The sequence below is a fragment of the Panthera leo genome, chromosome A3 (assembly GCF_018350215.1).
Source record: "Panthera leo isolate Ple1 chromosome A3, P.leo_Ple1_pat1.1, whole genome shotgun sequence".
NCBI classification, from domain to species: domain Eukaryota; kingdom Metazoa; phylum Chordata; class Mammalia; order Carnivora; family Felidae; genus Panthera; species Panthera leo.
In genome coordinates, this window is record NC_056681.1 from 423,637 (window position 1) to 445,603 (window position 21,967).

The 21,967-nt window shown below is 63.3% G+C and overlaps 1 protein-coding gene across 7 annotated transcripts; it reads left to right on the top strand.

The window, feature by feature from the left end:
* Window positions 1-2,683: 2,683 nt before the first annotated feature.
* On the top strand, window positions 2,684-15,917 carry UCKL1 (uridine-cytidine kinase 1 like 1). 7 transcript variants are annotated; one of them, XM_042930374.1, is made up of 15 exons: window positions 2,684-2,881; window positions 9,111-9,301; window positions 9,473-9,579; window positions 9,701-9,871; window positions 9,957-10,028; window positions 11,156-11,345; window positions 11,439-11,500; window positions 13,471-13,490; window positions 14,380-14,478; window positions 14,550-14,643; window positions 14,747-14,809; window positions 14,911-15,033; window positions 15,216-15,323; window positions 15,392-15,548; window positions 15,648-15,917. In XM_042930374.1, the coding sequence occupies exons 1-15, from the start codon at window positions 2,769-2,771 to the stop codon at window positions 15,749-15,751; spliced, it is 1,674 nt and encodes a 557-aa protein (XP_042786308.1). In that variant the 5' UTR covers window positions 2,684-2,768; the 3' UTR covers window positions 15,752-15,917. The 7 variants fall into 7 exon arrangements, with proteins under 7 accessions (XP_042786308.1, XP_042786312.1, XP_042786311.1 ...); XM_042930378.1 differs by lacking the exon at window positions 13,471-13,490 and adding an exon at window positions 12,237-12,253 and having other exon boundaries at window positions 9,114-9,301; XM_042930377.1 differs by having other exon boundaries at window positions 9,114-9,301.
* The last annotated feature ends 6,050 nt before the right edge of the window (window positions 15,918-21,967 follow it).

Consider the following 21,967-nt stretch of genomic DNA (forward strand, 5'->3'; position numbering starts at 1 on the left):
CTGCCGGAGCGGGGGGGGGGCGGGGGGGGGGCGGTGAAGGGGTCACATGGAGCATAGCTTTGCCTCCAATCTCCAGCTTTGCTAACACCACTGCTCTAGGTTGGGGCAGCCCAGTGGGTCAGGGATGGGCCAGTCTGGGCTGGGGCCCACAGGCATGTGGGGCATGGAACTGGGGCCCAGCTCTGAGGAGTAATCCCTGTGGGAATCAGCCTTCTGTCTGCTGGTCTGGGTTGGCCTGTGGCTAAGCTCCCATGGGAGTCCCCTTCCGCCCCCCCCTTTTTTTTTTACCTGCCCTTTTGTTTCTGGTTGTGTGGTCTTTCGATATGAGAGCTGAAGGCCAGGAGGGGGCTTGGCCAAGGTCACGTTGTGTTGGTGGCAGCTCTGTGCTGGCCCTTTTGGGACTCAGAGCGTGGCTGGGTCTGCAGGTTGACCAGGGTTCAGGCTGGAGTCCAGGGCACCCACAGGAGGTGGCCAAACCGCCTCTGGCCTCCTCCCTGGGCCCCACTTTCCAGCTTCGGCAGTGTAGGGAGGAGGAAGGTACTCAGAGCCACTGGGTTTGGACAGAGGTTATTTCCCACTGGGGGGTAGAGGGTGGGCTGAGGGCTCGGCCTTGCCGATCCTGGATGATGTGAATTTTGATATTTGCCCGTGTGCGTGTATCTCCTGGGTGTAGTGGATGCCAGTCTTGTTGCTGTGACAAGTAACAACCTTTTTTTTATTCTGTTTTTTATACAAAAACAACAATCCGACATTTTGGTGCTAAGGGTTTCCTGGTGCCGACGGTGGATCTAGGGGCTGAGGGGGTGTCTCTCCCCTGCTCAGGGAGGCGGTGCTGACCGGGCACCTCTCTGCCCCTCAGCTCCCGTCCTCATCTAGTCACAGGAGAGGAGGGGCCCTAAGCCAGGCTTGGCTCTCCTGGCCCTGCGGTAGGGAGACAGATTCTGGGGGGGCTTGGGGGCTGGTCGTGCTGCCCGTCTCCAGTTTCCTTCCTTTGGCCAAAAGGCTCTTGGGCAACCCCGGCCTGTGTGCTAGGGAGGGGGTGTAGAGACCTGGACTGCCCCCACTCACACACACCTTGATTTGATCGAAGACTGGAGGCATGGACGGATGGATGTGATCCAGTGTCAAACACGAAGGGAGGGCAGTGTGGGCAGAAAGACTTTTCTGTGTTCCTGGGTATCACTATGGTAATACAGCTGGTGGAGGCAGAGGTGGGGTCAGGCAGCCACTGTTGGGGGGGGGGGGGGCGCAGCCTTGGGCAGGGAGGGGATGCAGGTGCTGGCAGGAGCCCCAGGTGCATTTGTCTTTGTCACCAATGGCTGGAGGAGGTTGGACCTCAACACCTCTGCTGGGGACGGCCGCCCGCCCCAGCCTCTCAGGTACTTGGCCCTTGGGGAACGGGGGGCTGGTTTTTTGCTGGGGGGTGAGTTTCCAGGTCACCCCCTGAAGTCCACAGTTGGTCCCTGGTTTGGGAACCCTGCCTAGATGTGTGGGAAGAGGTGGGGTCCTGGATAACTTGATGTTTAGCACTTTAACCCCCTTCTTTGTCTTTAAAGTGGGTGTGGGGGGCTGCTGCCAAAAGTGACTATTGGGTCGGACCCCTCTCTCCCTTCTTCCCTTTCTGCTTCCCATGTTCTGGCGAGTGGCAGTGGCGAGCTGGTGGGCAGAGCCCTCCTCCAAAGTGGGCAGAGCCCTGGGCGGCTCAGCGGGATCCGCCCACCTCCCACTCTGGTGGGAATCCAGCCAGGTAACCGCCTGGCCTTGATTGACACCTTCAGTGAGAGGGACTGGAGTGGCAGACCCCCAGGGCATGGTGGGCGTGAACCCTGCCCAAGACCCAAGCCCAGGGCACAATGCCAGGTCCCTTTCTGAAGATCTACCTCTGGCCCAGCCCACCCACCCTTGCCCTGAGAACAGGAACGGCCCGACTGAAGGGGCTGACACTTCACACAAAAATAGGATGCACTTTATTTGCTTGTGCAAAGGCAGTTGAGGGTGTATCCTGGTGTGAGGTGATCAGTGGCCCTCCCAGCGGTAGCCCCCCTCCTGTCCCTCTGGTTCAGAAGGGAGAGAATGGGTGCACCCTGACCCACGGGGGCAGGGCTGTCCCGGTGTGTCCAGTTCGATGGGCCCCAGGTGGCTTACCCTGGAGGCCTGGGGTTCGCGGGCGGGGGCGGGGGGGGGGGGGGGGGTGGGCGCCGGCCAGTACCTCTGGCCTGGCAGCCACACATCCTGTGCTTTGGGTTTCTTGGTTTGGGTTTTTTAATGCCAGTTCTCCGTACATAAGTGCATTTCGGAAGAGAGGTTCCAGCTATCACTTGTAACCGTATATATACATATATATTCTATCTACAAAGTGTTTATTTGCAAGATGTTTTGACGGTGAGCTCGGGCCCTGCCCGCCTTGTGACCATCTGTCCCCGGTCCTCGTCCCCGCCTCCCGGCCCCATGTGGCGCGGGGGTGGGCCATCAACTGTATGTATTAAATATGACTGTATCAAATAAATGTTTATTGATTTTTTTCCAGGGGCTTTGTGCTGCTGAGTTTGTGGTAAAACTCGGGGTGGGATCTTCCCCCGCAGACGACGCCCGTCCGCCCGCTCGCAGCGGGTGAGGCCGGACTACGAGTCCCGGCACGCACAGCCGCACGGCCTTGTGGGACTTGTAGTCCGCACGGCGCGCCAGCGAGCGTGCGGCGCAAAGCCCCGAACTACGACTCCCGGCGGCCAGCCCCGGAGACGCGGCCCGCGGAGAGGCCTCAGAGTTCCATGGCGGCGCCCCCAGCTTCTGCTGACGCGCCCCGCTTGCCTCCGCCGCCCGCTGCGGCGGGAGACGGGCCCGACCGGCCGGCGGAGAGGAGGGAGGCCTCGTGCGAGGACCGGTAGGCGCGCCCCGCCGAGCACGGGCTGGGGGCCGCGCACGCCCTCTCGCGTCCGCCGTGTGAGCCGGAGCCCGCGGTGCGGTGGGGCGTCGGCCTGCGGGCAGGGCGACCTCGACGGGCTGGGTCTGGACACGCGGGGGGGCCCCGGCCGCGGTGGGAGGTTCCTCCGGGCCTGGCGGGGCCGGCGGCGCTGAGCCCGGAGGTGAGACCGTGTCCGCCCCGCCGCTCCTCGATGGCCGGCGGCACCGGGTTCATGGGCAGGGCCTGCCGGGCGCCCAGTCCGAGGTTCTGCGGATAAAGCGGATTCTGCACGTAGCTGGCGTGGACTTTGTTGTCTGTCCCGAGGGGACGGCGAGGACCCCTGGGCTGGAGCATCTGAGGTGGTCGGTGTGTTCTGGAATCCGCCGGAACTCAGGCTCTGCTCCACCTAAGAGGCCAGGGTTCGTGAGTCTGGGGTGGATCGTGGCTGCTGCCTTCCGCCTGCCCCACCTGTTGTGCCGTGCCGCCAGGCTCTGGGGAGGCTTTGCAAGAGTTGAAGTTGGAAGGGTAGAGCGGGGGCAGGGCCATTTTGTCACCCTGACTGGGGAGATGGAAGAGGCCAAGAGGAAATGGGCTCCTACTGAGCTCCTGGGGCCAGGCCCACCAGGGGGCGGTGGCTGAGCCGCGATCCGGAGCAGCCCCCTGCACTTCCGGGTCTAAACTGTCGCTTCAGGAAGGCTCTGCGAGGGCCGCAGGTTGTGGGGGTCCACGGAAACCACGGTTCCAGCCCGGGCATCTCATCTCGGGACTTGGGTGATCTCTCCAAGGCAGAAATGCTGTGTGCCTGGATTCCTCCAGAATGGTCTGGGTGCCAGGGCAACCTCTTTCTTGGAGGGAGGAGAGGGGGGGGGGGGGGGGGGGGGGGAGGGGTAAGGGATGAGGTGAGGCTGCCTGGCGATGACAGCTCTCCTTCAGGAGCCGCCAGATCGCAGGAGGCTGCCCAGGCCCTGAGGAGCATTGTGTGTCCTTCCCATCTCACACCTGCCCAGCAAAAAGTGACTATATGCCTGGCACAGGACTTGAGTCTGTGACACCTGCTTGTTCCAAAGAATCTTTGAGGTAGCCCAAGATCAGAGAGGATAAAGCTAGGTAAGCCCTTGAGAAAAGCACTCCCTGAGAACACAGATAGGTGGCAGCTGCAGTCAGGGCCCCATCCTGCGTGCAGAATCATGTAGTGGGCTTGGGTGCCCCCCCCCCCCCCCCCCCATGATGTCCAGGGAAGCGTAGGTTGTAGGAAGAGAGCCAGGACCTGGGAGCCGTAAGTGGAGACTCCAGCGCGCTTTCTCCAGAGGCCCATGGGGTCTACCCTGGAACTGCCTCTGGACTTCACGGTTGTCCCTTGATGCTGGCTGGTGTCCTGAGGGCTCTTCCTCTGTGCTGCCCCCACAGTCCCTGCACACCCCCCAAGGGCCCCGGAGCTGGGTCTGGTTGGCATTTTAGGTGTATGTGCCAGTGCCCCTGAGCTAAGGCTCTCCCCGACCACCCTTCCAGCTTCTTCCACGTCGTTGCGGACACATTGGTATGGTTTGTCCACTTTGCCCTTGTGTTTTATCTGCTTGCCCCTCTAGAGGGTTAGCTCCATGAGGACAGAGACTCCAACTCCCTTAGCACTGGACATGCTGATGGGTAAATGAGAATGGTGGTGATAACAGTGAACCCCTGGGGCTGTCTCCTGGTGCGGGCCGGGTGGAGGTGGGTTTGCAGCTATGGGAATGGAGGGAGGCTGGCTGGACCCGCCCAGAGCAGCAGGAACAAGGGACTTCTGCAGGGAGGTTTCCAGGGTAATGGGGTAGGGGCCGTGCAAGTCTCTGGAGCCCGTTTTTGGCTCCTTTAAGGCTGCAGCCCCCCAGTGTTCTACCTGCCCTGAGAATAATCCCCTGACACCTCTGTCTCTGAGCAGTCTGGGGTCCGCTGGGGCCTGGCTCCTCCCTCCTCCATCCAGCCTCATTTGACTCATCCGGCAAACTTCCTAAACCTGGACACGGTGTCAGGCACCAGTGAAGGCCCTGGTGCTGCATGCCCCGACTCTGCAGCCCTGTCCAGGACAGCTCCAGCCTCCCAAGTGTGGGCCAGCCCCTGCCTGCTTGTCCAGGCCAGGGAGCAGGAGGGGGAAGCTCTTGTGGGCAAAGTTGGACAGTTCAGTTCTGCCTCCAAGTGCCTCTGGACAGGGAGACAGACACACCCTTGTTACCTGGGCGGCCAGGAGCGGCCCCTCTTCAGGTGTGTGAGCCCCATCTGGAATCTTCTCTTCCCTGAGCCTCCGTGTTGTTAGAAGCCAGCAGGAAAGCTGGAAAGGAGGCTGAGGACCTAGGGATGCAGACCGGTTCACACACTGCAGTAAAGATCTTTTGGCTGGCCCACCCTTGCTGAGGCTGGGGCTGAACCCATTCTTTCTCCTGCTGCCAGGCTAGAGAATGACTGTTTCCCCTGGCTGAACACGCAGCACTGGGTGGCCTTGGGGGATGAACTGGAGCCTACCCCTGGAGGGGGTGGGGCAGGTGGATAGAGTTTCAGGTTTGTTTATGCCTCTAGAAGGCACCTTGGGGCCAAGAGTGTGACGCTCGGTGCAGCATTGACATTCAGCAAGACTTGGCCAGGAGAGACCTCAGATTTCCCTGTTCTGTAGGGGTGTAGGAGAGGATTGGTTTTACAGTCCCGAGCAGGCCTGGGGTCTGGAGTTTTTTCCATGGTGTTCTAGGAGGGGTGCACTGTGGTCCTCAGCAAGCACTGGGCCGGCAGCGCACCAGCCGGTGCACAGGCCAGGGCAGGCCTGAGGTCTGCCAGGGCCACAGGACACTGTTCTTTTCAGCAGGGTCAGTGCTATTAATATCGGGAAAGTGCACAGCCCCCAGCCGGGTGATCCTCTTAATGCCCGTGGCCTCAGCCTCTGAGGCCGGCAGTGAGTGCCGTTCCTTCCACACGGGAGGCTCTTCGGACCCAACCCCAGCTCCTCACCCGCAGCACTTCCTGCCCACACATGGAGGGACAGTTCAGGCGTCTCCTGAGCTGTCCGAGGGGGCCACTGTGGGTCTAAGTGGCCCTGTGGAGATGCTCCTGCAGACACCTGGGATCACCCTGCTGTCCACTGTCCCCTGTGTCCCAGCCATGAGCAGCCCCCCAGCTTACCCTGGCATCAGGATCTCGGGATGCTGGGCCCTCGGAGCAGAAGGCAGGTGAGTGGCAGGCCTGTTGTCCCCCGCGGCTGTAGTGAGGCAACTGCCTTTGCAGTGTCTTGGCCGCTGGCAGCCCCATGTAGCGTGTGTCCGATCGACGTAGGGAAACAGGCCGGGTAGGTGCTCGCGAGGGGCCAGGCAGGGCTGGCCGCCAGCAGGGTCTGGTTTTGCTTGGGGCTGCCTGTTACAGGCGAGTCTCTGTTGTGGCTCATAATCCTTTGGTTTGAGATTAGCTTTTGTCACTGCAGCCAGAAGCACCCCGACCATCTGTTGACTGAGAAATGAGATCTTTTGTGTGATGTTCCCATTTCCAAGGTCGCGTCGCTGAGAAAATGGGGTGCAGCTTGCTCTGAGGTCACAGCACGGCTTTGTCCCTGATTCCCAGAGAGAGACGGGGCTTTGGAGAAGGCAGTGCAGCTGGAGTTGGCTGCAGACCCAGCCTGATGCCTTCCCGGCCCATCACACGCCCTAGATGGGGCGGCGCCCTAGACGGGGCGGGTTTCTGGCAAAGCTCTCTCTGCCCTACTTTCAGCTCTTCCTGGCGCACGGGTACTCTTCCCTGGAATGGTCCCAGGCTGTTGGCAGCATGAGCCTCAGAAGCTGTCAGTGGTGGTGGCCGTCATTACCTCAGTAGTACAATGAACACTCACAAATAGGGACTCTGAGTTTCCTGCTGGAGAGGCCAGGCCACTGCGCTGGGGTGAGAAGCAGGGGACGGGAGCGATGCCAGCCCCAGGCCTACGCTGCCCCGAGGCGGTCCTGCGTGGGCATGCTCAGCACGAGCGCACAAGAGTGCGTTCTTTGAGATGGGGAGGACTTCCTCCACTGCAAGTCAGGTTTTCCACATTGGAGTGTGCTCGCAGAAGGCACGGGGCTGGACTTTGTTCTCTGCCCACCGTCACCCCCAGGGCCACCGCAGGGCTGGCTCCACTCTCCCGAATGGGCCATCTGTCATCTCCAGAGAGAGCGGCGGGCCGCCTGCTTGGGAGGGCAACACATTGGTGAGCCGTGGGGGCCGTGTGCTCGGTGTGGTTAGACGAATACGTCCGGGGTTAGATCACACAGCACTGCCCTCTGCCCAGGTCCTGGAGATACTGCTGCTTGGTGCATGCTTTCCCCAACCCCTCACCGTGTCCCTCTCTGGTTTGACTGAATGGGCGTGTGGACGGCACTGCTGGGGTGGCTCCATGCTGGGCAGAATCCCCCACGTGCTTGCTGTTGGGTGACAGTGCCTAGGGCTGTCCTCGCTCCAGATTGCTGTCTCCAGAGCCACAGAGGTGACACTGAGCACACAGACAGGCTAATCACCTCCAGCGGTGGCTCCTTGTGCTGTCCTGGCAAGGAGCAGCGGCAGTCCTGTGCTGTCTGTCCCCCAGGATGCGGCCACGTGTCTCCTGTCATGTGGTGGGTGGTTTCTTGCTGCTGAAGTTGTCCTCTCAACACACCAGTAGGCTCCCGAGCACTACCTGTCACGCCTTTGGCTTCAGCTAATTCCTCCCACCCCCAACACGTGTGCACCCCACCTTCCCGGCTCTTGCAGGCTGTTCCAGAGGCAGGAAGGCACTGTCACGGGCCTGGGTGAGCTGGCAGCACCCTTGCCGGGGCATGGGTCTGCGGCCCGGTTCCAGGCACCCCGCGGCCCGACACTGCTGGCTGTAGGGGTGGCAGCAGACTTCACAGACCGTAGCCCTCTCTGTGCGCCCCATTTTGTTCACGCACCCTTAAATGAAGGCGTGTGCAGGCGGGCGGTTTTATGTAAATATATAAATGGGTTCGTGTCTCATGGCACTGGACTTTCTCACCTAGCCATACTTCCACGACGCCTTCCCTGTCTCTGTTCATCCCCGGCTCTCCTGCTAGTACTGTGAGCAGCACTCATCACCAGGGTCCTGGACCAGGGGTGGACAGGCAGTGCTGCAGAAAGCGTTCTGCAGGGACCGACTTGCCCAGCACGTCACATGGTTCCCTGCCCTGTCTTCCCACCCGCCGGGGGCTCTGCCCAGATTGTCAGTAGTTGTGCTGGGCCATGACCTGCCTTGAAGCCTCGGGAGCAGGTCAGCAAGGTGATGCTTTGGCCAGCCCAGTCTCTCTCTTATGTGGTGGCCAGAAATGCCTTCTCCCTGGGCTTGTCCTGGCCTTGCAGCCATCTTTACACCAGGCTTTTGTGTCCAAGCCTCTCAGCACAGACTCTGAGCAGGCATCAGGCAGACACTGCCTCCCAGCTGGGCCACTCAGCCAAATTGAATGTCCCTGGAGCTGCCACTCTTGGGATTTGAGGCCTTGGGCCAGCAGTCACACCGTACCCCTTCTGAAATGACAGAGACATCAGCATGTCCCTTCGGCACTAGGGGTACAGCATGGGCAGGACAGAACACAGATGCCGTCCGTGCCTTCCCTGGATTGAGTTTTCCAGCTCGTAGCCCCTGGGGGCCGCTGCCTTCTGCCCGGAGTTTGCAGCGTGCTGGAGGGCAAGAAGCAAGGGCTTCCCTGTAGGCCTCCCAGTGCAGGGCCTTCCTCCTGCACCCATCCACTCTGCCGCCCTGCCCAGCTTTCCCGTCAGCGGCTTCCTTCTCCGGAGCCCCTCTCCCTGTGTACCCTACGGGGTGGCAGGGATCAGATCATATAAAACAAGAGGACTGCCCAGAGAGTGTCCTGGGAGGAAACATAGTCCTTCACGGGGTCTTGACTGCCATTGGTGTGCCCCTCTCATCTCCTGAAAGGACAGGGGCCCTATGGAGCCAGCCGGTGCCCAGCCTACGAGGAAAGAGGAGCCAGGCCCAAGGTGGCGGTCCTCATTGCCCTGTGTTTGCTGTCCCTCCGAACTTGTGTGGGCAGTGGCGGTCCGAGGCCCAGAGCCCTGTGGATGGGCTGCGGGTGGTTTTTTGTGTATGCCCCAATTGAGTCTGCCCCCCGCCCCGCGCCGTGCCCGTGTGCCTGCACGGGGGGCTGCGCCCCACGGCGGCCACGCCAGGCCCGACACAGGACGGCAGAGGCGAGCGTGTACTCCTTCTCTGCAGCAGCAATGCGGAGTCCTTGGACAGGCTCCTCCCGGCTGTGGGCACCAGGCGCTCGCCCCGGAAGCGCACCACCAGCCAGTGCAAGTCTGAGCCGCCCCTGCTGCGCACCAGCAAGCGCACCATCTACACAGCCGGGCGGCCGCCCTGGTACAACGAGCATGGCACGCAGTCCAAGGAGGCCTTCGCCATCGGTGAGCAAGGCCCGCGGCGGGAGGGGGAGGTCAGGCAGGACCTGTCATCGAGCACCTGAGCAGCAGCTCCACTGATGTCAGCAGCCTCGTGCCCCTCAGTTGTGTCAGGGAACCCATCTGGGAGGATGGCTGGGCGGCCCTTGCTCAGGGTCACTCTGCCCCTTCCCGCAGGCCTGGGAGGTGGCAGCGCCTCCGGGAAGACAACTGTGGCCAGGATGATCATCGAGGCCCTGGACGTGCCCTGGGTGGTCTTGCTGTCCATGGACTCCTTCTACAAGGTGAGGAGCACTCCCGCACATGCAGGCCATGTCCTCAGAGGGGCCTGGAGCCCCCGCCCCGGCCCCGGCCCCGGGCATGGCGGGGAGGGGTGCACAGAGCCCCTGCCTGCTCCCCCTACAGGTGCTCACCACGCAGCAGCAGGAGCAGGCTGCCCGCAACAACTTCAACTTTGACCATCCAGACGCCTTTGACTTTGACCTCATTGTGTCCACCCTCAAGAAGCTGAAGCAGGGCAAGAGTGTCAAGGTTCCCGTGTACGACTTCACCACCCACAGCCGGAAGAAAGACTGGGTAGGCCCGCCGGGCTCGGCCTGTGCCTATCCTCCTGGGAGCACGGTGGGCACAGAGGGTGAACCACTGCACGATTCCTTTGCAGAAAACGCTCTATGGTGCAAACGTCATCATCTTCGAGGGCATCATGGCCTTTGCTGACAAGACACTGCTGGAGGTGAGAGTGGGGCTCGAGGCTGACGGCCGGGGACGCCCACCCCGGCTCAGCTCTCTGCCCCCCCGTGGTTCTAACCTCAAACCTGCCTCCTCCAAGCAGGCCAAGCCACTGGCTCTGACAGGTGCATGGCCACCTGTCCCGTCCTTGTGGTGCAGTCACTGGGTGTTGGGTGAGGAATGGCTACTCTGTGGGGAGCCAGTCAGGACGTTGGGTCAAGCAGACCCGCCACTCCCACAGAGAGACTGGAAATGCCCTTGGTGGGGGAGGCAGCCTGAGGAGGGGCTCCCTTCCAGGTGGGGGTGCAAGCCCTGGGCCGGGGCCTCTACTGTGTTTTCTTTCTCTTCTGATCCTTACTCACCCTCTTCATGTCTGTGTTTCCTTTGCTGTTCTTTGGGGCTCATGCAGGCACTGAGGTCAGAGTGACCTTGGGGTGGTGGGTGCAGGTTTGCGTGTGTGCACGTGCGTGCTCTTGCCTGGGATGGAGGCGGGCCCTTGTGTCCGTGCCGTCTGCGTGGTGCACCCCTGACCCCTGGCAGGCGTGCACAGCCGCATCCATCCCGCCAGGCCATGCTGTGCGGGGCTCCCTCTCCTGCCCCTGCTGAGGCCCATCGGGGGAGGCCTGTGCTCACAGCCAGCTGTGCTGTACTCCTGGTTCCTTGTAGTTCTGAGGCCAGCGAGTTTGGGTTGAGGCTCAGGGAACTCCGTTGCCCACCGTACAGCAGTGCCCAGCCCCACATCCGCCCATTCTAGGCCAGACCTGAACTCACCAAGCCCAAGAACCATGGTGGGGGATGTGGTGGGGAGGGAACAAGTCCCCAGTCCCCTGGTGTGTGTGAGGGCATGTAGATAGCGGACGACCCACGGTCGTGGTGCCGGCTCCACCTGCCTCGGGAACCAGTACCCATCCAGTGGCCTTTGGCTGAAGCCCTTGGTGGACAGCGCCCCCGTGCAACGTGTACGTGCCCCCACAGCCACGCACACTGCCAGCCAGAGGTACCAGCCAGACCCTCAAGGTGCCCCAAGGTCGGCGCACAGCCCAGAGATCTTTGCAGGAACTGGTCCCGATGTCGCCCACACTGGCTCTGCCGGTGGCACGCCCCGCTCAGCAGCCGGCTCTCCCCATCCAGCTCCTGGACATGAAGATCTTTGTGGACACAGACTCTGACATCCGCCTTGTGCGACGGCTGCGCCGGGACATCAGCGAGCGAGGCCGAGACATTGAGGGCGTCATCAAGCAGTACAACAAGTTCGTCAAACCTGCCTTCGACCAGTACATCCAGCCCACCATGCGTGTGGCAGACATCGTGGTGCCCTGGGGTGAGCCTGCAGACCCCACCTGCCCTGGGGATGTGGGCAGAGGAGGCCTTGGTTGCCCGTGTCACCCTCCTGACCTGTCCTGTCCCATCCCAGGGAGCGGGAACACAGTGGCCATCGACTTGATCGTGCAGCACATGCACAGCCAGCTAGAGGAGGTGAGTCAGCTGGGCCAGGTTCCCAGGTACCTGCAGCCCGCCCGGCCCCACTCCCTGCCTCCCTGCAGCCACCATCCACAGCCACCTGCTCTGCAGCCCCCGTGTATTTACTGTCCCCTGCCACGTTCTGGCCCTCCAGTGTCCCAGGCCTGCTCGGTCAGCCTTGCTGCCCACCAGCCCCCGGCCCTTTGTGCTGGCCAGAGGCAGCTGGGTTCCCTGAGGAAGCGTGGAGTGTACAGGTGCCTTCTGGTGTTTCTGGCCTGAGCTGGGCCTTGAGTGGAAGGGTGCACTCCTGTTCTTCCCAAAGCTTCCAGGGACCGTTGGGTGTCAGTGCTGGGTGCTGTGTGCCGAACACTCCAGGAGGGGTGCCCCAACCTGAAGTTACATGCGCCGGGCTGGCTAAGGGCACTGCCCACCACTCTGGGCAGGCTCCGTAATGGGGTGCTGGAAGTCTGAGGAATGAGGAACAGAGCCCCAGGAGTCCTGGCTCTTACTGCCCAGTCCAGAGGGTGCCCAGGTCACAGCCGTAACAGCTGGTTCCCTCCCATGGTTGGCAGCTGCCTCGGATGATCCGTTGGTGGGGCTGTGGCAGGTCCGTTCCTGGGTGGGGGTGGCCCAGCTGGCCAGGGTGCACGGTGGCGAGGGGCTGTGCTGTCCGGTGACTGCGAGGTGAGCAGCGCTACCATCACTGACGTGCCACCCCATTCCCTTGTGTCTCCCTGTGTTGCTGCCGCAGCGTGAGCTCAGTGTCAGGTAAGACTTCCTACACCTGTCTGCACAGACGGAGGCATTTCCAACATCCACAGGCAGCTCAGAATTTGGGTTGTCACCTGGGCAGGCGGGAGGGTCCTCTCCTGTCATGCCCACCCTTGGGCAGCCCTGCCCCAGGCACGGAAGGGACAGTGTGGTGGCCCCCACACTGCTTTTGCCTGTCCTTGTTGGCAGATGAGGAAACTAAGGCACAGAGATGTTAAGGAACTCGCCCAAGGTCACACAGAGCCCTGACTCTGCCCTGGTCAGACCTCTCTGGAGGCCTCTCCCTAGCATGGGGCTGGTTGCATGGGGTCTGACGCCAGAGGGCACAGCTGTGCTGAGCCAGCCCTGTTGGGTGCCCCCCAGGTCAGTGGCTACAGGCCTGCCCCTCAGAAGCTAGAGGGAGGGCCTGGGTTTATACCTCCTTTGCCTGATCTGAGGGTCCGGTCTGGATTCCCACAGATGGTGGTGAGGCCTCAGCCCCCTGGCCCCCTGCCCATCTGGCCCTGGAGAGAGAGAGAGCCAGGAGCTCTGAATGCACCAGGGCCCCAAGGGAGCAGAGGAAGCACCTACCCCACACAGTGCTCAGCATGAATGAATGAATGAATGAATGACCTGCCTTTAGCCCAGGCTTTCTGTGGGATCGGGAAGCACCAGGAGAGCCCCCGGTTCACAACTGGGAGCCCCAGCTGCTGCGTTGGGAATGCCTCCAGGGCCAGTCACTGGCCCCTCCAGTGTCCTGCCCTCGCTTGAATCACTGCTTGGCTCTCCTCCAGACCAGGGCACCTGCAGGGATTGTCCTGTCAGGCCCTCTGGAAACCTCTGTTGTGAGAATACAGTTCCTGGGGTTTCAGACTTGAGAAAACACCCAAATGCTGCTGCCGGCCAGTTCCCCTTCTCTGGCCAGCCACGGAAGTGGTGGCTGGTGGCCGCTTGCCTCTGTCAGCCCCAGGAAGTGTTGCTGGTGGGCGGTCGGCGGGGACAGGCAGGCAGGCAGGCCTCTGGGCGGGGGCCGTGCCTCGCAGAGCAAAGCCTCCAGGGGTCCCCCAGTCGCCCGCCACCTGCCTCTCTCTCTCAGGCCAGCTAGCCGGAGGCTGCAGGGGCTGCCCGCGCTCCCTTGCTAAATGCTCTTTTTCTCTTTGTTCTTTTCCTCTTTGTAAACCCTTGGGTTTCCTGCCCTGTTCCCTCCCCGAACGTACTCTTCACCTGGCGAGCAGAGGAAGCTGCGCTGGGATATGTGAGGACAGAGTGCGCTCTGGTTGTGCTGCTGCTGTGCTGTGCGCTGCTGGGGGAGGGGGGCTGCTGTCCCCGCCCCTGCTCCGCCCTCCCCCGGCTCTGCCCCGCCCCCTCTGCTCTGCTCCGCCCTCCCCCAGCTCCGCTCTCTGCTCCGCTCTCCCCCGCCCCCTCTGCTCTGCTCCGCCCTCCCCCCGCTCTGCCCCGCCCCTGCCCTCTGCTCCGCCCACCCCCGCTCTGCCCCGCCCCCTGCCCTCTGCCCCGCCCTCCCCCAGCTCTGCCCTCTGCTCCGCCCCCTCTGCTCTGCTCCGCCCTCCCCCAGCTCTGCCCTCTGCCCCGGCCCCTCTGCTCCGTCCTGCCCCACCCCCTCTGTTCCCCCCTTCCCCCCCTCCTCTCCCCGCTCCAGGCCTGGTGCAGCAGGGGTGGCCCTGAGCTAGATTTGCTCCTGTCTTCTGAGAGGGTGGTGCATCACCTGGAGGGAAGGGTCAGGGTGAAGTTTGGCCCTGAAGCTCAGTTGTTGCCCAGAGAGACATGTTCTGGGGTTGGGGACCAGTCGCCCTTCCTGGGGGCTGAGACTCCTTCTCCCTCCCGCTGCCTGGTCCCCTTTCGCTTTCTCCCGAGCAAGGCCCGGAGGGGACTGGGGCTGGGAGGGGAGGCTGACACCGTAGCCCCTCGCTTTCCCACCTGAAGGTCAGCTGCTCTGCCTTCGCCTGGCGGGCGTATCTCGGGGGTGGGGCCCTCCCTCCAGGTCGGCCACAGGGAGGCGGCGGCCCCCACTCTGCACGCCCCACTGTCCCCCTCACATCTGCCCCACACACAGTGTCGGAGCGGGAGGATGGGGCGCCAGGAGGAGACACCCCTTCTTGAGTCCCCCAATTGGCTTGTGTTTCCAGGGCCGCACTGGCCTCGGCGCACCAGTGCCACCCTCTGCCTCAGACGCTGAGTGTCCTCGAGAGCACGCCGCAGGTGCGAGGCATGCACACCATCATCAGGTGAGAGCCCTTCTGTAGGACGAGGTGGCCCCTGGCGGCCCACCCCTTTGCTTAACGCCACCGGCCCACAGGGACAAGGAGACCAGCCGTGACGAATTCATCTTCTACTCCAAGCGGTTGATGCGGCTGCTCATTGAGCATGCGCTCTCCTTCCTGCCCTTCCAGGTGCGGGGCGGGGTGGGGACCGGCGGGGGTGGGGGGGGGGCGGGGGAGCGGGATGTGGGCGGCCCCTCGTGCTCACGAGCGCCCCCACCCCCTCTGTGCGCAGGACTGCGTCGTGCAGACCCCGCAGGGGCAGGACTACGCGGGCAAGTGCTATGCGGGGAAGCAGGTACCGGCGGGGCCGCAGCCGGGGGGGGCGAGACTGGGGCAGCCGGGGAGGCGAGGCGGGAGGTCCGGCCAGCTCAACGCCCCCCACCCCCGGGCCCCCAGATCACTGGCGTGTCCATCCTGCGGGCCGGTGAGACGATGGAGCCCGCGCTGCGGGCCGTGTGCAAAGACGTGCGCATAGGCACTATCCTCATCCAGACCAACCAGCTCACTGGGGAGCCCGAGGTGCGGGGCCGGAAGGAGCCTGGAGGGCAGGGGCCAAGGGGCGCAGGGAGCCTGGAGGGCCCGGGGCGGGGGGGGGGGGGGGGGGGGGGGGAGGCGGTGGTAATCCGGGGCGGGGAGAGTCCGGAGGGCAGCCCTGGCTTTGTGCCGGCTCCGACTCCGGCTCCGGCTCCGGCTCCTCGCAGCTCCACTACCTGCGGCTGCCCAAGGACATTAGTGACGACCATGTCATCCTGATGGACTGCACCGTGTCCACGGGCGCTGCAGCCATGATGGCCGTGCGGGTGCTCTTGGTGAGTGGGTTGGAGGGGGCCGCCGGCCGCAGGGCTGGCTTGGAATTCACCGGCCCCGTACCGTGCAGGACCACGACGTGCCGGAGGACAAGATCTTCTTGCTGTCGCTGCTCATGGCGGAGATGGGTGTTCACTCGGTGGCGTATGCTTTCCCGCAAGTGAGGATCCTCACCACAGCTGTGGACAAGCGCGTCAATGACCTCTTCCGCATCATCCCTGGCATCGGTGAGGCGGCGCAGGGCCGGTCAGCGGTGCTGGGGGGGGCGGGGGGGGGCGGGGCTGGCGGCTGGAATCCCCGCCACGAGGGCCTGCTTCCTTCCCCAGGGAACTTCGGTGACCGCTACTTCGGGACCGACGCTGTTCCTGACGGCAGTGATGAGGAAGAGTGGCCTCCGCGAGCGAGCCTGAGCGAGCCTGAGCGAGCCTGAGCCCTCCTGCCCTCGCCCCCACCCAGCCTCTTCCCGCCTCGCGTGGCCTTGCTTACGGAGATGTCGTAACTTATTTCAGTTTAAAGAAAGACGTTACCGCTGCAACTCACTCTGTACGTTTTATAAAATAAAGTTCAGGGAAACGAAGCCGTGACTGATGGGTGAGGGGCACCTGAGCGCTGCCCTGCCTGGGACCGAGGTGCAGAGAGCCACCACGGAGAGGAAGAGTCCAGGGGCCCGGCCTTCTCCACAGCACAACAGGCACCCCCGGTCTCGCGCTGGGCTTTCCCGGCGATCCGGGCTCAGTGCCGGATTTAGGAGGGCACAGCTCCTGGCTCTGCTAGACGGGCCCCTGGGTGGCCGCCTGGACCTGGGGCTCTGGGTCTCAAGAGACAGCCTCCGCAGCCGCCTCCCACCCCCACCATGTGTTCGTAGTACCGGGGAGCGGGGCGGAAATCAGCATGTGGGCGGCGGTAGGAGGGCGTGACGAGTGGATCCCAGCCCCTGACAAGAGCCCCAAGTTGCAGCAGAGATGGCGGGGCCTCAGCGGCCGGCCGTGCTGTGTGGGGCCAGAAACCCACCTCCGGCCCTGCCTTCGTTGCCGCCGGGCTCGAGGGTGTGTGGGCTTCTCTCGCTCCCCTCCAGACGGTGGGTCTGTGGCAGGCCGGCCTGGGTGTGGGTGTGTGGGACGCAGACGCTTGGGCTGCTGGGGGTGGGCTGCCAGGCACCCCCAGCCTTCCTCCCCCTCTTTCTTCCAGGGCTGGCTCTTGCCGCTTTCCTGCCTTCCTGATCTCCTTGGTTCCCCCCCCCCCCCCCCCCCCACCAAAGACCATGTCATGGAAAAGCTTGTGGGGGCGTGGACAGGAAGTCACTGGGTGGGGGCCAGGCCAAGGGCAGGCAGATAAAGGCAGGAGGCCGTCCGAGGGGTGGCCAGGCACCAGGGACAGAGCACGGGCATGGGGCCCAGAGGTCAGCAGGAGGGGCTTCTGCCCAAGCTGGTGAGTAGACCCCTCTCCCCATGTTCTGGCGCCCCCGCTCACCCATTCTAACCTCCTTGTGCTGTGTGCTGGAACCTGGCCTGGCCCTGCTTAGGAGGTACCCTGGGGCGGTGAGGCTGAGAACGTGCCATTCGGTCACACCGGGTCTTTCCAGAACAGAAATAGGGCAAACCGTTAGTGAGGGTCCAGGCAGAGGCTAGGTTATTCCTCGGAGGGCCCCCCAGAGTCCAGCCAGGGGCTGACCAGCTCCCAGAGAATAACTCAGACCCACACACGTACACCCACGTATCAACACCACGCACACACATCAGCACACAGCAAATCCACAGGCACGTGTGCGTGTGCACAACGCAGCTGGAAGGAAAGGGCCCCGTTGCCCCTGCCCAACTCAGCCAGCCCCTGGGGGAGGACGAGTTCCTCCCGCTTCTTGAGGGTCAGTGGGGGCCTAGGGCAGAATCGGGAGACGGGAAGCCTGAACCAGAGGACCTGCCCCCTCAGGCTGTGGTCCCTTCGTCCAAGGCAACTTGGGGAAGCTAGGCCATGGGCTTGGGGGGGGGGGGGTGTTCTTGAGCCCATCTCCTGCTGGGTCCTGTTGGGGGCAGGGAGTAGAAGTAGGTCACCTTGCAAATGGCGCTGGGGGAGGGTCTTCAGGCTGCCAGAGAAAGGAGGGGACAATTCCTCTGGGCCTTGGGGCCTCTTAGTCCCAGAGATAGGACCAGAATCCAAGGTCCAAGACTTTTCTGGGAACCACAATCAACACAGCTTCTGGGCACATCGGGGGGGTTCCAGTTGGGGCAGAAGGCGTGGGTGAGGCCCTCCAGGGATGGATGAGCCCATCCCCAGGACACTCTCCGGTGGCCCTCATGCTGCCTTTCCGGGCATCTGGGCTCCTCGGGGCCCAGCAGAAGCTGAGGGGTGGGGGTGGGGGGGCAGGTGCCTGGGGGAGAAGTTGAGGAGAGCTGGGAAGACGGGGCTACAGCCGGGAGCCCATCCCACGCTGGTCCAGACGCTCCCATGACATGGTGGGTGTCCTTCACCAGCTGCCCCCGGGCGGTGCCTCCAGGACTGTCCAACCTGAGAATGGTGTCTCCGGGGTCCATCTCAGGTTCGTCAGCCCGTGAGGTGCCACCCCTTTGCCAGCAGCGGCTGCCACAAGGCGAGGAGCGATGTCCCCGGGGCCTGGCCGGAAGGGAAGCTTGGGGAGCCCCAGACCGGCATTAGGCACATCTGGTGGGCACGCTCAGTCGGGCAAGTCAGCCAAGTTGTCAGCAGTGGAGTCTGGGGGCTGCTACGGGCCTGGGGCAAGACTCCACCCCTCACGGGGCCTCAGCTGCCCCCCCACCCCGCCCCGCCCCGCCCCCCACCGAACCGCAAGGTGCCCGGATTCCTGGCCGGGCTCGCTCGGGCTCCGCAGCCCGGAGCCGTGGGTTTGCTCTGAGCAGGACGGGAGGGAGCGGCAGATTCAGAGGCGCGAAGGGGCCCGGCGGGGGTTAGCGGGTGGGTTTTTAGCTGGCCTCGGGTAGAAGGGCAAGAATGGGGTGATTCGCACATGGGGTTCACGAGGACCCACCTCTGACCGCCACAGGACGGGGCCAGAGGAGGGGCTGAGCTGGGAGCGGTATCGGCCTCAGCGGCGACACGTCCGGGGTCGGCGCGCCGGTGGGCGTGGGCCTGGCTCCCGGCGCGGGTCCTCAGGCTCATCTCTCTGGTCACCGACCGGCCTCCAGGGGGCCGAGGATTGGCCCGCCGTCACGTGGCGGGGGTGGGGCTAGCGCTGGCCCCGCCCCCTCCGAGCCTCCCGCGCCCCCGCTGCGCCCCCGGGCCCCGGCGCCAGCGGAGCCGCCGAGCGAGCGTGGGGAGCCGGCCCGCGCGGCACCGCGCACCCGGACGGAGAGGGGCTGGGGTGGGGGGGCCGGTGAGCGGAGTCCGCGGAGAAACGGTAGGAGCGGGGGTCCCTCTGCGGCAGGAGAGAGCCCGGCGTCCGGGGCTGCGAGCGGCCGTGCGCTCTCCGGGTGGGGCCGCGCCGGGGACCCCTCCAGACCCGGACGCCCCGGTTCCCCCGTGTCCTGCCCGCGGCCCGTGGCCGCTCGAGCTGCTCTCGCGGAGTCGCTGCCGCGGTCTTCCTGAGCGGGAGTGAGTCCCCCCCCCCCCCTCCCCCCCGCCTGGCCCTCGGCGCCCCGGGTCCCCAGACCCCTGCCCCCGCCGCGGGGGGCCACGTCCCGCCACTTCCCGGTCGCCCCCTCCCGCTTCTTCCCCGCTTCCAGTGGTGACGGTGACCGGCGCAGTCCACGGGCTTCCGGATGGGTGCCCAGCCACGGCCCGCTGGCCGTGCGTGCACCTGCTCCCGGCAGCCCGGCTTTGGTCAGCAGCGAAAAACCGAAAAGCCACGTCCTCAGCTAGCAAGGCCGTCGACCACTTGTGGTTAGTTCTAGGATGCAGGCCATACAGCAGCTGAAGCAAACAAACCAAACCTACGTGGAGCCACGATGGAGTTTTCAAAACACCTGCACTGAAGGAAGACGCATGCTGAGTACAGCATGCTACAGTTGAGGCAAAATTTGAGAGGTCGATAAAATCATGAATGAAATAGGCTTTATGGCTGCTGACATCAGTGGGCAGGGTTAGAACCACAGGCAGAAGTAGACTGAAATTCTGGTGGCCACGGCTGGAAGGGGGACGCGGGGCTGGGGAGCCAGGTACAGGGCTTCACCGTCAGCTTTCCTTTTATGGAAAATCTAAATCAAACGGCTTCAAATTTATGTCCAGAAGGAGGGTTTGTTTCAAGGTGTTTGTTAAATTACTTTTAGCATTTCTATGCTGCTTAATTTTTTTCCTAGTATTTCTGCCTTGCTCTAAGACCAAGGGAACAGACGACCCAGTACCCTGACCCAAGGGGGGGGGGGTCCCAGGTGTGAGGGACAGTCACTGGAAGGGTATGGAAGGGGACACTTGTGGCCGGGACTGGGTGGTCACACCCACGGGCCTCCTGGCTCAGGGTGGCCTCTCCCACCTAAAGCCAAGGCCCCTGGGCCACCCGCCCCACTGTGTGGGCCGGACACGAACCCCCCAGGGACACACGTGCCCTGAGGCAGAGACCTCAATCTCCGAGATGAGGAAAGAGAGGCACAGTAGTAGTTGGAGTGGGGCCGGAAACCCCATGCTGCGACCTGCACACAGTCCAGGGGTGCCTGACGGGGCCCGGGCCACACGCCGTTCTTGTCTGTCTGCCACCAAGGCGGTGTGGTGTGTGTGGGGGTGAAACTCTGAACCCCGTGGAGCCGTGACGGCTGGAGGACCAGATGGGGGTTGGGGTGGAGGGTGGCCTTGCTGAGGAGACACCAGGATGCAGTGCCGGGTCACCACTGGCTCAGACACGACCCAGGAGGGAGGCACAGCAGCGTCCAGGCACGAGGACCCGAGTGCACTCCACGTTGATGCCCTGGGTGGACGGGCACTGGGGTGACCTGGCCGGAACCGGGGGTGGGGGGACACAGCACTGGCCCAGGGGACAGCGGGGGGTGGCCAGCCTGCCCCAGGTGCCCCCAGAGTCACCCTTTGCCTACCTTGTGCTACCCGCTGAGGGTTCGGGCCCAGGCCTGGCGTGCTGTTCCGGACTCCTGCAGCCCACCCGGTCCTGCCAGGCCGTTCTGTGATCTGCCGTCTGCGTGGGGGACAGGGGCGGTTCCAGGCTGAGGCGGTAGGAGTTACCAAGTCAGCCAGGTGGGAGTGAGGGGACAGTGGAAGCACGGGCTCTCGGCCAGCGGCTTGCTGGGACATGTCCCAGGAGGGCCGCAGAAGCCACAGTCCAAGCCGCCCTGGGCTTACGGGACCCTCTCTTCACCCTATTTGTGGTATTTAGAAAATGGAGGTGAAAAACAGAACCAAGGAGGGGCTTCTGTCCACACGTGGGCCAGGCAGGTGGGAGTGAGGTCCCTGCCCCCGGTGCAAGACCCCCCCAAAAGAGGATGCCGCAGGGGTCCTTAAATAAAACACACGCCTGCTTTGCGGTGAAAACATTTATTTTACAACAGTTATCTTTATTTTAAGGTCAACATTCAGACATACGAAATGGAGATCATCACGGGACCCATCCTAACCCTCCAGCCTGGCCCTCAAGGGTGCACGTGGGAGCCGGGGTCAGGGGCACCTGCCCACCTCTGTGGGTTCCAGCAACAGGACAAACCGGCGCATGGACGGCTGTTTCCATGCATTTGTATTTAGTATTTAAAAACAATGTATATACACACGTGTCTATTCCAGAGTGAACTGCCTTCCCTCTCTTAGCCTGAAACATTGTCCCATTTCCTAGGGAAACAAAATCCGCGAAAGGTACTGCCTGTGGACCCTGAGCCCAGCCCCTTCCTGGAGGGTGGCCCCGTGTGGCCCCTGCTCCTTCCCAGTGGACCCCTCCCAAAGCAGACCTGTGGGCAGGAGACAGCATCCCCTCTAGAATGCATTTGTCACGGGCTGTATCCTACGCTTAGAAAACTGGTTTTAATGTTTCGAGGGAGGGAAGATTTCCAGCCACCTGGAGGTCCCAAAGGGTCACTCACTGGAGTGTCAGGTGAGCACGAAGGGTGGGCCCCCAGAGATGGGGGTGGCACTGGGGGACGGTCCACCACGGTAGCCCTGGCACCCTACCTGGCCGTTCACACAAACCCTAGGGACACAAGCGGGTCGGTGTTCACTTCTGCGCACCCGGCGAAGGAGCCTACCTGCCTCCAAGACCCTGCTCTTGACCCGACTCACCAGGAAACCCAAGGCCGTTTTGGGGCCAGCTTTTATTGTACTTGTTGCCGCTGGACAGCAGCAGTCACGCCTGCCGCGGGATATATACATATTCACATATGTACACACACACACACACACACCCACTGCCCACACCTACAGCACAGCCGACGCCAGCCGTGCTCGTAAGGACAGTAAAAACGTAGCTTTCGCCAATTCCACAGGAGGGTTCACAACCAAAGTAACAAAAACAAACAGGGCGGTCCTGTGTCACACGGCCTCACAGATCAGCGTGTTGAGAAAGGAATGAGGTCGCTCCTCCCACACCCACAGCCTCACGTCCGTCCCTCTGGTGGGATCTGCCGAGAGCCGGGGGAGGCCGGGCAGGGCCCCACCCCCCCGGTGGGAGCCCGCGTGCAGGCGCCCACCCCACCTGCCGGGGGTGTCACCCCAGCGTCTCCCAGATGGCCAGCGGGCACTCCTCCAGCAG

What these genes read in the sequence shown, in the direction of transcription:
- UCKL1 (XM_042930372.1), top strand. Translation starts at nt 5,789, where the DNA reads ATGCCCGTGGCCTCAGCCTCTGAGGCCGGCAGTGAGTGCCGTTCCTTC. An exon ending in AGGAAGCTGCGCTGGGATAT is followed by an intron (nt 13,491 to 14,379) that starts GTGAGGACAGAG and finishes TTGTGTTTCCAG; the next exon opens with GGCCGCACTGGCCTCGGCGC. An exon ending in TCTCCTTCCTGCCCTTCCAG is followed by an intron (nt 14,644 to 14,746) that starts GTGCGGGGCGGG and finishes CTCTGTGCGCAG; the next exon opens with GACTGCGTCGTGCAGACCCC.